Source organism: Tachysurus vachellii, chromosome 24, assembly GCF_030014155.1.
Source record: "Tachysurus vachellii isolate PV-2020 chromosome 24, HZAU_Pvac_v1, whole genome shotgun sequence".
Classification (NCBI taxonomy): domain Eukaryota; kingdom Metazoa; phylum Chordata; class Actinopteri; order Siluriformes; family Bagridae; genus Tachysurus; species Tachysurus vachellii.
In genome coordinates this window covers 16,740,144-16,753,133 of record NC_083483.1, presented here as the reverse complement: position 1 = coordinate 16,753,133, position 12,990 = coordinate 16,740,144, and the positions used below count along the sequence as shown (strand labels likewise).

The window sequence follows — 12,990 nt, the reverse complement described above, 5'->3', positions numbered from 1 at the left end:
ACTAAATCACATAAAGGACACTACACACCATATAGTGCACTAAATCACATAAAGGACACTACACACCATATACAGTAGTGCACTAAATCACATAAAGGACACTACACACCATATAGTGCACTAAATCACATAAAGGACACTACACACCATATTCAGTAGTGCACTAAATCACATAAAGGACACTACACACCATATACAGTAGTGCACTAAATCACATAAAGGACACTACACACTATATAGTGCACTAAATCACATAAAGGACACTACACACCATATACAGTAGTGCACTAAATCACATAAAGGACACTACACACCATATAGTGCACTAAATCACATAAAGGACACTACACACCATATACAGTAGTGCACTAAATCACATAAAGGACACTACACACCATATAGTGCACTAAATCACATAAAGGACATTACACACCATATACAGTAGTGCACTAAATCACATAAAGGACACCACACCATATACAGTAGTGCACTAAATCACATAAAGGACACCACACCATATACAGTAGTGCACTAAATCACATAAAGGACACTACACACCATATACAGTAGTGCACTAAATCACATAAAGGACACTACACACCATATACAGTAGTGCACTAAATCACATAAAGGACACTACACACCATATACAGTAGTGCACTAAATCACATAAAGGACACTACACACCATATACAGTAGTGCACTAAATCACATAAAGGACACTACACACCATATACAGTAGTGCACTAAATCACATAAAGGACACTACACACCATATACAGTAGTGCACTAAATCACATAAAGGACACTACACACCATATACAGTAGTGCACTAAATCACATAAAGGACACTACACACCATATACAGTAGTGCACTAAATCACATAAAGGACACTACACACCATATACAGTAGTGCACTAAATCACATAAAGGACACTACACACCATATACAGTAGTGCACTAAATCACATAAAGGACACTACACACCATATACAGTAGTGCACTAAATCACATAAAGGACACTACACACCATATACAGTAGTGCACTAAATCACATAAAGGACACTACACACCATATACAGTAGTGCACTAAATCACATAAAGGACACTACACACCATATACAGTAGTGCACTAAATCACATAAAGGACACTACACACCATATACAGTAGTGCACTAAATCACATAAAGGACACTACACACCATATACAGTAGTGCACTAAATCACATAAAGGACACTAGGCTCTGACACTTTTATACTCATGGCTCACCTTCTTCTCAGACGAGATCAGGGTCTCATTTGCAGCTTTTCCTGATTAATCCTAAGCTCGCTTTTAAATATTGTGGTTTTAGTGTTAGTGTATTGAGTGTTAGTGCCACAGGAAATATTAAAGTAACTACAGCAGAGTGATGTCATGTCTGACTATTTAAACCTGCCTTCACAAAAATGGTGTCTGAATCTGTGATTATTATAAACTTGTGATTATAAGCTTCAGAGGAAAAAAGCTACAACATAAGAACAGATTTCTCAGTAAATCTTTTGTATGATCTTTACACAAGAACTTTGTTGTGTGTCAGTTCACATAAAACTATTGTTAACTTCAACACAGTGACATGAGACAATGTTTCTCCAGGATTGTGGTGCTACATAAAACAAGGCCCAAGGACATTTAAGTAGTCTTAGCCACATAAAGTGCAACTGTGGATCCTGGTGCAAACAGTGCAGGACAAGACAAACAAGACAGACAAGACAGTGCAGGACAAGACAAACAAGACAGACAAGACAGTGCAGGACAAAAGACAGTGCAGGCACCAAGTTACAAGACAATACAAAAAGTACAATACACAAAAGACCATAAACAGTAAACAGAAACAGCGCCGACTGATCAGTGTATATACTGTGTGTGAATACTGAATGTTCAAACGTGCAGTAACTTTAGAATGAACACAGTTTCTTAGCAGCAGGTTCTTGGGACAAAAAACAGCAAATGGCTGAGATATTGTACAATATGTGCAAAAACGGCTGAAATCTTGGACAGTTTGTGTAAAAACAGCATGTAAAAAGTTTGATGGATTGTAAGCAGCATGTAAACAGTTTGATGTGTCAGTGTGTGTGTTTGGTGTGTTTATTACTAATAATAATCTACAGGGATTACTGCACTGTTATATCTGAGATATTATATCATCTAGTTCACTTAGAGACCAACAGCTCCGTTCAAACATTTAGTGAAAACTGGAGACGTTATTTTAGTGATAATAACTGAAGAATGTAAAAAAAGAAAGAAACTGAGCAGAAACACAATTTAAGACAAATAAAACAAATCATTCAGGGATGATAAAAGAAATAGATGTGTATAAGTGCTTATTGTTATTAATATTATTACTATTTCTCTCTGTGCACTATATTAAATAATTTGCACCAACAGTCCCCTGCACCCTATGAAGTGAACTATGCCATACAATAATACATACAAAGCTGCAGTTCCTCACTCCCTACATAGAACGGGGCCTTTATTATCACCACATATACATTACTGCACAGTGGAATTCTTTTCTTCACATACCCCAACTGAGGAGGGTGCAGGGGCAGCTATGATACAGCACTCATGCTCAAGGGCCCAGCAGCAGGGCCCACTGACCCTGGGTTTCCTCTGCATACGTTAGGGGCAGAAAACACTGTGAACACCTCCTGTATGTTCCTCTGTGTGTGTGTGTTTAGCCAGGTTTAGCCAGGTTTTTTCACTTCTAGCTAGTGTCTTTGGTGACGTCTGAACCCTGCTTGTGCTGGAAGCGGGTAGATCCAATCTGGCAACCCCAAGTAAAGGGGTAATAAAGTGAGCAGTGCAGAAAGACACACATGTGTTTGCCAGTTCACCAGAAGGCACATAATCAAGCTGACACAAGTTTGAGGCGTGGACATGCTCGCTCAGGGTGAGGGAGCTCTGAGTCTCCGAGCTCAGACAGGTAGGGGGAAGACAGGAATCTGGGGAATGTGAGAGAGAGACAGAGAGGGACGAGACTCTGAGACCACATGGACACTCCTGTTTTTAACTTTACTGGATTTCTGTCTCAAATCATTGTGTGGATTATATATTAACATTAACACTGTGTGTGAGACTGTGTTCAGGTGAGTTTATTCTTCTTACTGTGTCTTTTGTTATTTACTGTGTGTGTGTGTGTTTGTGTGTGTGTGTGTGTGTGTGTGTGTGTGTGTGTGTGTGGGAACCTGCAACAACACTGTTAATGATTAGCATGAAGTAGAGCAGCACCACACTAAAACACAGCAGAATTAACACTGACAGCACTCAGTAGTGTTCATTATTACAGCTCTAACAGTGTGTAACTAACATCTACAGAAACAGCTAAAACAGCTGGACACAAACGGTTTACTTAACAATTAATATCTAACCAATTAATTAACACTCATTCTAATACCTACACTATTCAATTGTATCTTGTATCCCATACTGGTATTGTGTTGTTGAATTAACACACACGTTAACAGAAACACTATGTAGAATTAACACGTTAACAGAAACACTGCGTAGAATAATAGTAAGACATACACCAACAGAGCGTGTAGAATTAACACATACACCAACAGATAGTGTAGAATTAACACATACACCAACAGATAGTGTAGAATTAACACATACACCAACAGATAGTGTAGAATTAACACATACACTAACAGATAGTGTATAATTAACACATACACCAACAGATAGTGTAGAATTAACACATACACTAACAGATAGTGTAGAATTAACACATACACTAACAGATAGTGTAGAATTAACACATACACCAACAGATAGTGTAGAATTAACACATACACCAACAGATAGTGTAGAATTAACACATACACCAACAGATAGTGTAGAATTAACACATACACTAACAGATAGTGTAAAATAAATGCCCACATTAACAGAAACACTGTGTACAATTAACACCTAGTTAAATTGACACAGTGTTGAAGCTTTGGTCTCAGTGTTAGTGCACAAAATAGGAAATGATATAAGGATGCATGTGGGATGAACACTGTGTTTCCTTTTCCTTTTTGGATGCTTAGGGTGGGAAGGAAGTACTCTTAACACCCTCCTGCAGGGTTCCTGAGTGTGTGTGTGTGTGTGTGTGTGTGTGTGTGTGTGTGTGTGTGTGTGTCTGTGAGAGAGACCTTCAACATTCCTAGTTTAATGAATTTCCAATGTCTAATAAACTTCCTGTTTAAACAAAGCTGGTCTTGGCAGCAGTGTCTCACTGCACTGACTTTCTTCATCAGGGTGTGTACTTAACTACACACTCAACTCTCATGTGTTTTACAGCAAGAGGAGGAGTGTGGGAGTCTTCATCGCTCAGGTGAGACACGTCCTGTATCACATTAAAACTCTTACAGTAAAAGCTAGTGTGAGTGATTAGAACTGGTTTTATTCCTTCAGTAATACTATGACATGTCAGTCATAGTCATGTCAGTTTAAATTTAAAGGTTCAAAAAATGATATTAACTTTATTGTTTTTTGAATATTTTCTAAATGTTATTTAGGTGTTTTCAAGCAATAAGGACATGGACTGTCTGAAGAAAGAACTGGAGGAGGAGCTTAAACTCAGCACTGATGATATCAGGAGTCATGCCTGGTATCATGGGCAGCTCCACAGAGAGGTGTGTGTGTGGGTGTGGGTGTATTGACATTGTTACAAAAGTGTGTGAGATGGCAAGACTAGGACATGGTGTGTGTGTGTGTGTGTGTGTGTGTGTGTGTGTGTGTGTGTGTGTGTGTGTGTGTGTGTGTGTGTGTATATGTGTGTACGTGTGTGTCAAGATGAAGAAGTTTTTATTGTCATTCCATCCATATATATGTGACACAGTACACAGTGACATGACACAACGTTCCTCCAGGACCAGGGAGCTAAATAGAACAACACAGACATAAGGACTGAAGTCAGTTAGTCCTAGAGACATAAAGTGTATCTGTACAACCTGCTGTACACAGTGTGAGACACAAGACAAGAAGACAGTGTGAGATACAAGACAAGAAGACAGTGTGAGACACAAGACAAGAAGACAGTGCAGGACAAGAGACAGTGTGGGACAAAAGACAGTCAGGACAAAAAGACAGCGCAGGACAAAAGACAGTCAGGACAAAAGACAGTCATGACAAAAAAAGACAGTGTGGGACAAAAGAGCATCAGGACAAAAAGACAGTGTGGGACAAAAGACAGCGCAGGACAAAAGACAGTCAGGACAAAAAGACAGTGTGGGACAAAAGACAGCACAGGACAAATGACAGCAAGGACAAAAGACAGTGTAGGACAAAAGACAGCGCAGTACAAAAGACAGTCAGGACAAAAGACAGTGCAGGACAAATGACAGCAAGGACAAAAGACAGTGTAGGACAAAAGACAGCGCAGTACAAAAGACAGTCAGGACAAAAGACAGTGTAGGACAAAAGACAGCGCAGTACAAAAGACAGCACAGGACAAAAGACAGCGCAGTACAAAAGACAGTCAGGACAAAAGACAGTGTAGGACAAAAGACAGCACAGGACAAAAGACAGAGCAGGACAAAAGACTGCAGAACAAAAGACAGCGCAGGACAAAAGACAGCACAGGACAAAAGACAATGCAGGACAAAAAGACAGTCAGAAGAAATGACAGTGTAGGACAAAAGACAGCGCAGGACAAAAGACTGTGCAGGACAAAAGACAATGCAGGACAAAAGACCGTGCAGGACAAAAAAGTACAATACTTTACACAAAAGCAGCACAGACCAGTGTACATACTGTATGGTCTATATTACATGTGCAGAAATACTGTAATGAACACATTAGTATTATAGCAGCAGTTATATGAGGTGCTGTAATGTATAGTGTATGTATAGTGTATAGTGTATAATGTATAATGTATAGTATATAATATATAGTGTATAGTGTACAGTGTATAGTGTATAATGTATAGTACATACATTAATGTATAATGTATCACAATCAACTGAAATGTGAAAGACAGAATGTGTAAAGAGCAGAAACTGTGTGTAAATACATCATGTAAACAGTTTGATATGGTGGTGCTGTAGACATGGTGTATACTGGAAGTGTGTGTATTGGTGTAGGTCAGTGTAGTCCACACGGTTGAGTGTGTGTGTGTGTGTGTGTGTGTGTGTGTGTGTGTGTGTGTGTGTGTTGTGCTCGGTACAGTTCAGTTCAGTTCAGTTATTAAGGAGTCTGTTGGCTTGTGGAAAGAAACTGTTACACAGTCTGGTCCTGAGGCCTGATTGCTTTGGTACCTTTTTCCAGATGGCAGGAGGGTGAAGAGTGTGAGGAGTGTGTGGGGTGAAGTGTGTGTGTGTGTGTGTGTGTGTGTGTGTGTGTGTGTGTGTGTGTGTGTGTGTGTGTGCATTTAAACTATGTGTTAACTTTGCGCATGTATATCAATAGTGGAGGGTGGAGTAGGTGTGTGAAAAAAATTTGCTTCACTGAGGTTTGTGTGTGTGTGTCTTGATGAAAAAACTTTTATTGTCACATCATCTATATATATGACACAGTACACAGTGATATGAGACAACATTCCTCCAGGACCAGGGATCTACATAGAACAACACAGAGATAAGGACTTACAACCTGGTGTACACAGTGTGAGACAAAAGACAGTCAGGACAAAAGACATGGATGTATATTGGAAGTGTGTGTATGGGTGTAGGTCAGTGCAGTCCATACAGTTGAGTGTGTGTTTGTGTGTGTGTTTGTGTGCAGGTGGGTGAGGGCTAAATGAAGGGCAGTGGCAATGGAATCATTCGTAGAGCGGTTTTACGATACTCAAACTGCGGTGGGTCCAGCGAGGGTAGTAACTGGGTCTTGATGTGCCTTATGACGAGCTTCTCGAAGCACTTCATTACAATGGGTGTGAGTGCAACAGGACAATAGTCATTGAGGCAGGACACTGTAGATATGGGGATGTGGTAGCTCAGTGGTTAAGGTGTTGGGCTACTGATCAGAAGGTCATGGGTTTGAACCCCAGGTCCACCAAGCTGCCACTGCTGGGCCCCTGAGCAAGGCCCTTAACCCTCAGTTGTAAGTCACTCTGGATAAGGGTGTCTGCTAAATGCTGTAAATGTAGACATCTTAGTGTGTGTGTGTGCATTTAAGCCCTTGGTTTATTAACTTTGCACATGTATATCAATAGTGGAGCGTGGAGTAGGTGTGTGACAACAAAGTTGAATTCTCTGAGGTTTACGTTTGTGTGTGTGTGTTGTGTGTGTAGGGAGCAGAGGAGCTATTGAAAAATGATGGAGATTTCTTGGTGCGAGACTCAAGCACAAGTGGAGGTGACTACGTCCTGAGCTGCATGTGGAAAAAGCAGTGCATGCACTTTAAAATCATCCGTATCGTCCTCAGGCCAAAACAGGTACACCTACAGTTCTCCTACCTGATCAGGTACACCTGAAGTTTTCCTACACACAGGTACACTTACAGTTCTCTTACTTGATCAGGTACACTAAGTCTTCAAGGTCATTGTGAAATTATTCAGATGTGTTGAAACAGGCCTAAACAAGTATGTCCATAAAGCTCCCTCTAGATATATTTCCAACAAAAGATTTACACCCTTATGCTGTATTTTTGACCAAACTGGAACACCATAAAGGCTACACTCTAATCTAACACTCATTTGTTTGTCATGTTTGTCATGTCTGTTGTAAGTTTCCTTGTATTAGAGCAGATAAGGTACACTGAGCAATGCAGGAGTCACACGGAGCTAAAGAGGAAGTCATTTATGTTTGCTTAGCAAAAAGGACTTTAATATTCCAAAATTACTTTTGCTCACTCCACTTATTCTTGGTTTAAGGAGAAAGCCCCTACTGTGCCCAGGTAATGAACAGGTTTGGTGGATGCAGAAAAAACAAGGGCCAGAGTTGGGATTTATTTAGATGATTGCCTATAAGCTTTATTTGAGGTTCTACATGCATTCGCTTGTTTGTGTTCACTAGGGCTACTCAAGGGAGTTGTATCAGTTTGAGAATGATCAGTTCGACAATATCGCTGCTCTGGTGCGGTTCCACGTAGGTGGACGTCAGCCAATATCACATGCTTCTGGAGCTGTCATCACTCACCCAGTCACACGTACGATTCCTCTTCGTGTCATCAACGAGCGCCAGGCAACGAGGTTGTCAAGCACAAGCTCTACGGCAGCGCCACAGTGGTCAGCAGAGAAGGGCAAAAGGCGGAGCTTTAGCTCCACACATATGGACATGCTTCAGGTCAACAGCTACAACCTGCTCAGGTATGTTGTTAAAGGTGGTCTAAAGGTGGTGTAAAATGTGTGTTTTTACTGTGGTATGTATGAACTTTCAACTCCAAAGTATTTGCTGTTGTTATGAAAACAAAATAAGTGAATATTTTAACATCAGTCTGTTTGATTTCATTCACTCTGCTAGTGTTAGTAACCTAATTGTTGATGTGTTTAAAATAGTGTATGTCTGTTTATTGTGTGTGTAGGAGTGGCAGTCAACCTGCTAATCTAGAGACAGTAGGAAGACCATTACTACAGTCAGCGCAATCAGATAGCAACATTCGCCCAGGTACACACACACACAGACATACACACACACACACACACACACACACACACACACACACACACACACACACACACACACACACACACTATAACCTGATCTCCTATTGTTTTAGCTGTACCCCAGAGCACTCCAGCACAGGATCCTCTTTCCCCGGTGTTTCGTACAGGCAGCGATCCTTTACTCAGCCCTAGCTCCACCCACTCACACAGGGCCAGCCAATTAGCAACAGGAGGCTGCACACTTCGTGGTTCTGATGGACAGCTGCATTCTCGGGCTCCACCCAAACCAATTCGAGTGTCCACCTTGTTTCCAGCAAAATCGCCAACCATACCACGGATCGAGGTCAACCCTGCCTCGCTCTATGATGAACTTGTGCCTCAGGTATGTGCATGTGCCATTTTAAATTATTTTAATCCTTTTTATTCTGCAACATAACATGGGAAGTTTCCTGCATGACCTTTGTCTTTTAAACCCAGGTCCCTCAGTCAATGTTACCCAAAGGTCCAGCAGCTAGTGTCCGTGCTCAAGAGAAATGGAGCAGCAGGGCACGTATCACTGAGACTAGCTTCACTTTTCTTGAGGCCCAGAGAGATGAGGAAGAGCAAGAGGTAGAGGTAAAGAAGGTAGTGAGAAACGGAGACAACTGGCGATTCCTCCGTCCTGAGACAGAGAAGACCTCATCCTTTCGCCTGGACGCATTCCGCTCACTGCTGCTGCCCGACAACAATCGACCTCTGGAGCAGAGTGTACTACACTCACTCAAAGAGCTGTTCGCTCACACTGATACTGACACCACGGCTCTGCACATGCTCAGTGTGGACTGCCAGGTGATACCTTACACACACACTTGCCTATACACTAAGGACAAATTTTCTACAACCAAGCATTACATTTCTATCACAGCAAAACCCTCATCCCCTATTTATCTGTGGACACCAGATATGATCCTAAGAATACAACTTGCTCACCTCTGAGTTGTGTCAAATTTCAAGGATGTGACATTATGGTCAATGAAATCAAGGGAAAGCTAATAGGATTAGCGTATCTAGCTATGATATTCTTTTGAAGAAAGTATGTCTATCACCTAGCAGATTGTCCAAAAAGTACGTCTAAAAATCTGCGCTTTTTACAAGCCAGAGTTCAAGTGGTTAAATTCACGAGCACACTGTCGCTAGGCAACTGCAGACCAAGCTAATAACTTCAGACCTCAGCATGCTTGTTATGGAGACTGTCTGAGAGGGTTGCACGAAGATCAAACCACTTTTGCAAGCTTTTGAGCTTGCATATTGTTTGAGGTTTTATATTGGTTACCACATATGAACGCTCCAATCACAGGCTTTGTTGCATAGTGTGTTTTTTCATGGTGTTAACCCAGTTGTCATGTTTGCAACATGGTGTGTGAAACCTCTGGACAAAGTCTGTTTACTCTGCAATTCCTAAAGCCAAACCAAAAGATTTGTGAAAGCAAGCCAAACATCATCTCCACATGAGGTTGAGAAACATTGTATGATGACTAAGAAGTACCACACTATTGGGTAGTTCATATGGTATCTTCTCATAAATGCTATTACACGCTATACATTTCTGGTGGCCATGTTGTTTAAACATTTTTATATTCTTGAATGAATTCTAATATACAAATTCAAGTACAAAATAGGTATCTGGAGATAAGTATCGGTTTACTGTGCCTTATAAATACACACAGTTTAATATCATTTCCACTGGTAGAGAATGTTCCTGATTAACTGGTAGTTTTCTGGTCTAAATCATTGCTCTTCAGGTGGCACGTGTGACAGGTGTGACAGAGGAGCAAAAGAGGATGATGGGAGTGAACTCAGGACTGGAGCTCATCACTCTGCCACATGGGAGCCAGCTCAGGCAGGACCTACTTGAGAGACATCACCTGTTAGCACTGGGTGTGGCTTTGGATGTGCTGGGCTGTACAGGCTCGGTCAACCAGAGGGCGCTGGTGCTCCATAAGGCTATTCAGCTGGCTCAGGCTCTGCAGTCTTTTGCCCATGACCTCTATGCCTTCAGCGCTGTCATGAAGGCCCTTGAGATGCCTCAGGTTAGTGTCCAAGGCCGTGCACAGTACACACTCTTAACCAGAGCAACTTTATCTCATTTATACACCTGAGCAGGTGAAGGTTAAAGGCCTTAGTCAAGGAAGACAGCTTCAGCAGTAACTGCTTGTAAATGATGGGATTTAAACTCACAACCTTCATGACCTTGTACAGCTTGGAGGTTGAAGCCCCAGTGCTGACACACTTGTTAGGCTCTTGAACAAGGACCTTCACCTAAGCTGATTCATGACTGACCCTGTGCTCAGACCCCAGATTCTTAACAACTTGGAATATGTGGAAAAAGAATTTCATTCTGTTGTAAAAAGATAATAAAGATGCTCTTAACCACATTTTAACCACTGAGCTGTATGTAATTTGAAGTGTTTGTCTGTGTAGTTGGTCCGGTTGGAGATGACATGGAGAGTGTTGAGGAGGAATCACACAGAGAGTGCTGTGCTGTTTGAGAAAACCCTGAAGCCCTTCATGAAGGCACTTAATGAGGGTGATGGTGTGTATCTTATTATTATTTTTCAATATTTTCTTTTTTGATCAGCCAAGTGCAGTAGTAGTAAACTGTCTTCACCACAACACCTTTCATCTTATTTCTTCTTATTTCTAACATGAAACAGTTTAACATGGTTTAAAGACACGGTTCGAGTGTGAATCAGCCAAAAGGTTTAGAAATAATAATAAAAATGATTTAGATTAGATATCTTATCTTCATAGAGCTCAAGAATGAACATGAATCACATTACAAAACATTTGTTGTATTTATAGCATTATATACTAAACATTAAAATGTAACTGTAATTAATTCTGTTATGTCAGTCACTAAATTGCAGCTATATACAGTAAGTAAGTAATTTAATGTAACTGGGCAAATTTTAGTTAAACAAATGAAGCAGGAAAAACACTGACACAAATGAGAGTGTGTGTGCCCTGCGATGGGTTGGCACTCCGTCCAGGGTGTATCCTGCCTTGATGCCCAATGACGCCTGAGATAGGCACAGGCTCCCTGTGACCCGAGGTAGTTCAGATAAGCGGTAGAAGATGAATGAATGAACACTGACACAGGACTTGCAGCTGCTGCAACTGTAGCTAATGTTACCTATAAACTAACTAGACCACATCAATATATTGAGTAACCAAGAGTCTATAGAATAAAGCTTTAATGTGTATGTGTGTGTGTGTGTGTAGAGTCGGTGGTGTCTGGTCCCCTGTCCCTACCCCACATGGTGCCGTTGTTAAAGCTGATGGAGGGAGAGGATGGAGTGGAGAACAGTGAGAGAGGCTGCCAGCTCCTCTATAACATCCTACAGACCTCACGCCACACTGCTAATCATGCTAATGATTACCAACAACATGCACACACACTGCTATCAGGTACACACACACACACACACACACACACACACATGCAGACACAGACGTCACTAATCACTGTATAACCTACAACATCACTCAGACACACACTGATCCTAATCTACACACTGAATTTAGTATATCACAGCTGTATCTGAGCGGTGTGACTGACTGTCTGACGTGTCCCTCTGCAGCAGGTTGGGAGCCGATTCCTGAGCTGCTTGAAGTCTTCCACACTGAATTTGCCCTGCTTCTGTTCTGGGGTCATGCCGGAGCCAAGGCAGGCAAAACAGAACGCTATGAAAAATTTGACAAGATCCTCACTGTCCTCTCCAACAAACTAGAGCCTGCTTAGACCTCTGAACTCTGACGTTTGAACTTCCAACTCAGACCATGACTGTGACCAGGGAAACAGGAAGCAGGAATTCAGGCCCAAACCACTTTTCTCTGACTGGATGAAAGACATGGAAAGCTTTTCTCTGATTGGACAGAAACAGTGAGAAGTTTTTCCCTGATTGGACCTGGACACATTGGAAATGTTTATCTAATTAGACAAAATTTCTAGAAGTTTTGTTCTGATTGGATGACATTAAGGTGAAAGTTTCCCGGATGGGAAAAGTTGATTGGACGGGACTCACAGACAACGTACGAATTTTCTCTCCAGATGAAAACGGAAAAAACAGACAGAACGCAATAAACCATCGTCCACCTATCTCTGTGTGTGTGTGTGTCAATATGTGTGTGAATGTGGGTGCTGTGTATATGTGGGTGTGTGTTGATGTGTGCATGTGGGTGTGTGTGTGTGGATGTGTGTGTTGATGTTTGTGTGTCGATGTATGTTGATGTTTGTGTGGTTGTGTTGATGTGTGTGTAACACTGGAAATGATATGTTTCTTTTGATAAAAAATAAAACTTTTAATATATTACACAAGTCTTACTGCATTAAATAAACACACACACACACAATCTGTCCTTCTCATACAGGGAGCA

At 41.3% G+C, this 12,990-nt stretch overlaps 1 protein-coding gene across 4 annotated transcripts in view; it reads left to right on the top strand.

Annotated features, from left to right (window-relative positions):
• sh2d3a (SH2 domain containing 3A) overlaps positions 1-12,712 on the top strand; it is a 16,164-nt gene extending 3,452 nt beyond the window's left edge. Inside the window, exons 1-12 of one of the 4 annotated variants that reach the window (XM_060860128.1) lie at positions 2,832-3,127; positions 4,329-4,362; positions 4,547-4,663; positions 7,261-7,404; positions 7,985-8,277; positions 8,493-8,575; positions 8,688-8,956; positions 9,052-9,402; positions 10,356-10,643; positions 11,035-11,146; positions 11,836-12,021; positions 12,195-12,712. In XM_060860128.1, the coding sequence (XP_060716111.1) occupies positions 4,568-4,663; positions 7,261-7,404; positions 7,985-8,277; positions 8,493-8,575; positions 8,688-8,956; positions 9,052-9,402; positions 10,356-10,643; positions 11,035-11,146; positions 11,836-12,021; positions 12,195-12,355 (1,983 nt within the window). In that variant the 5' untranslated portion in view covers positions 2,832-3,127; positions 4,329-4,362; positions 4,547-4,567 and the 3' untranslated portion in view covers positions 12,356-12,712. Of the gene's footprint in view, positions 1-2,831; positions 3,128-4,285; positions 4,363-4,546; positions 4,664-7,260; positions 7,405-7,984; positions 8,278-8,492; positions 8,576-8,687; positions 8,957-9,051; positions 9,403-10,355; positions 10,644-11,034; positions 11,147-11,835; positions 12,022-12,194 lie in introns of those variants that run through there. The other 3 variants (XM_060860129.1, XM_060860127.1, XM_060860126.1) reach the window with 3 other exon arrangements.
• The last annotated feature ends 278 nt before the right edge of the window (positions 12,713-12,990 follow it).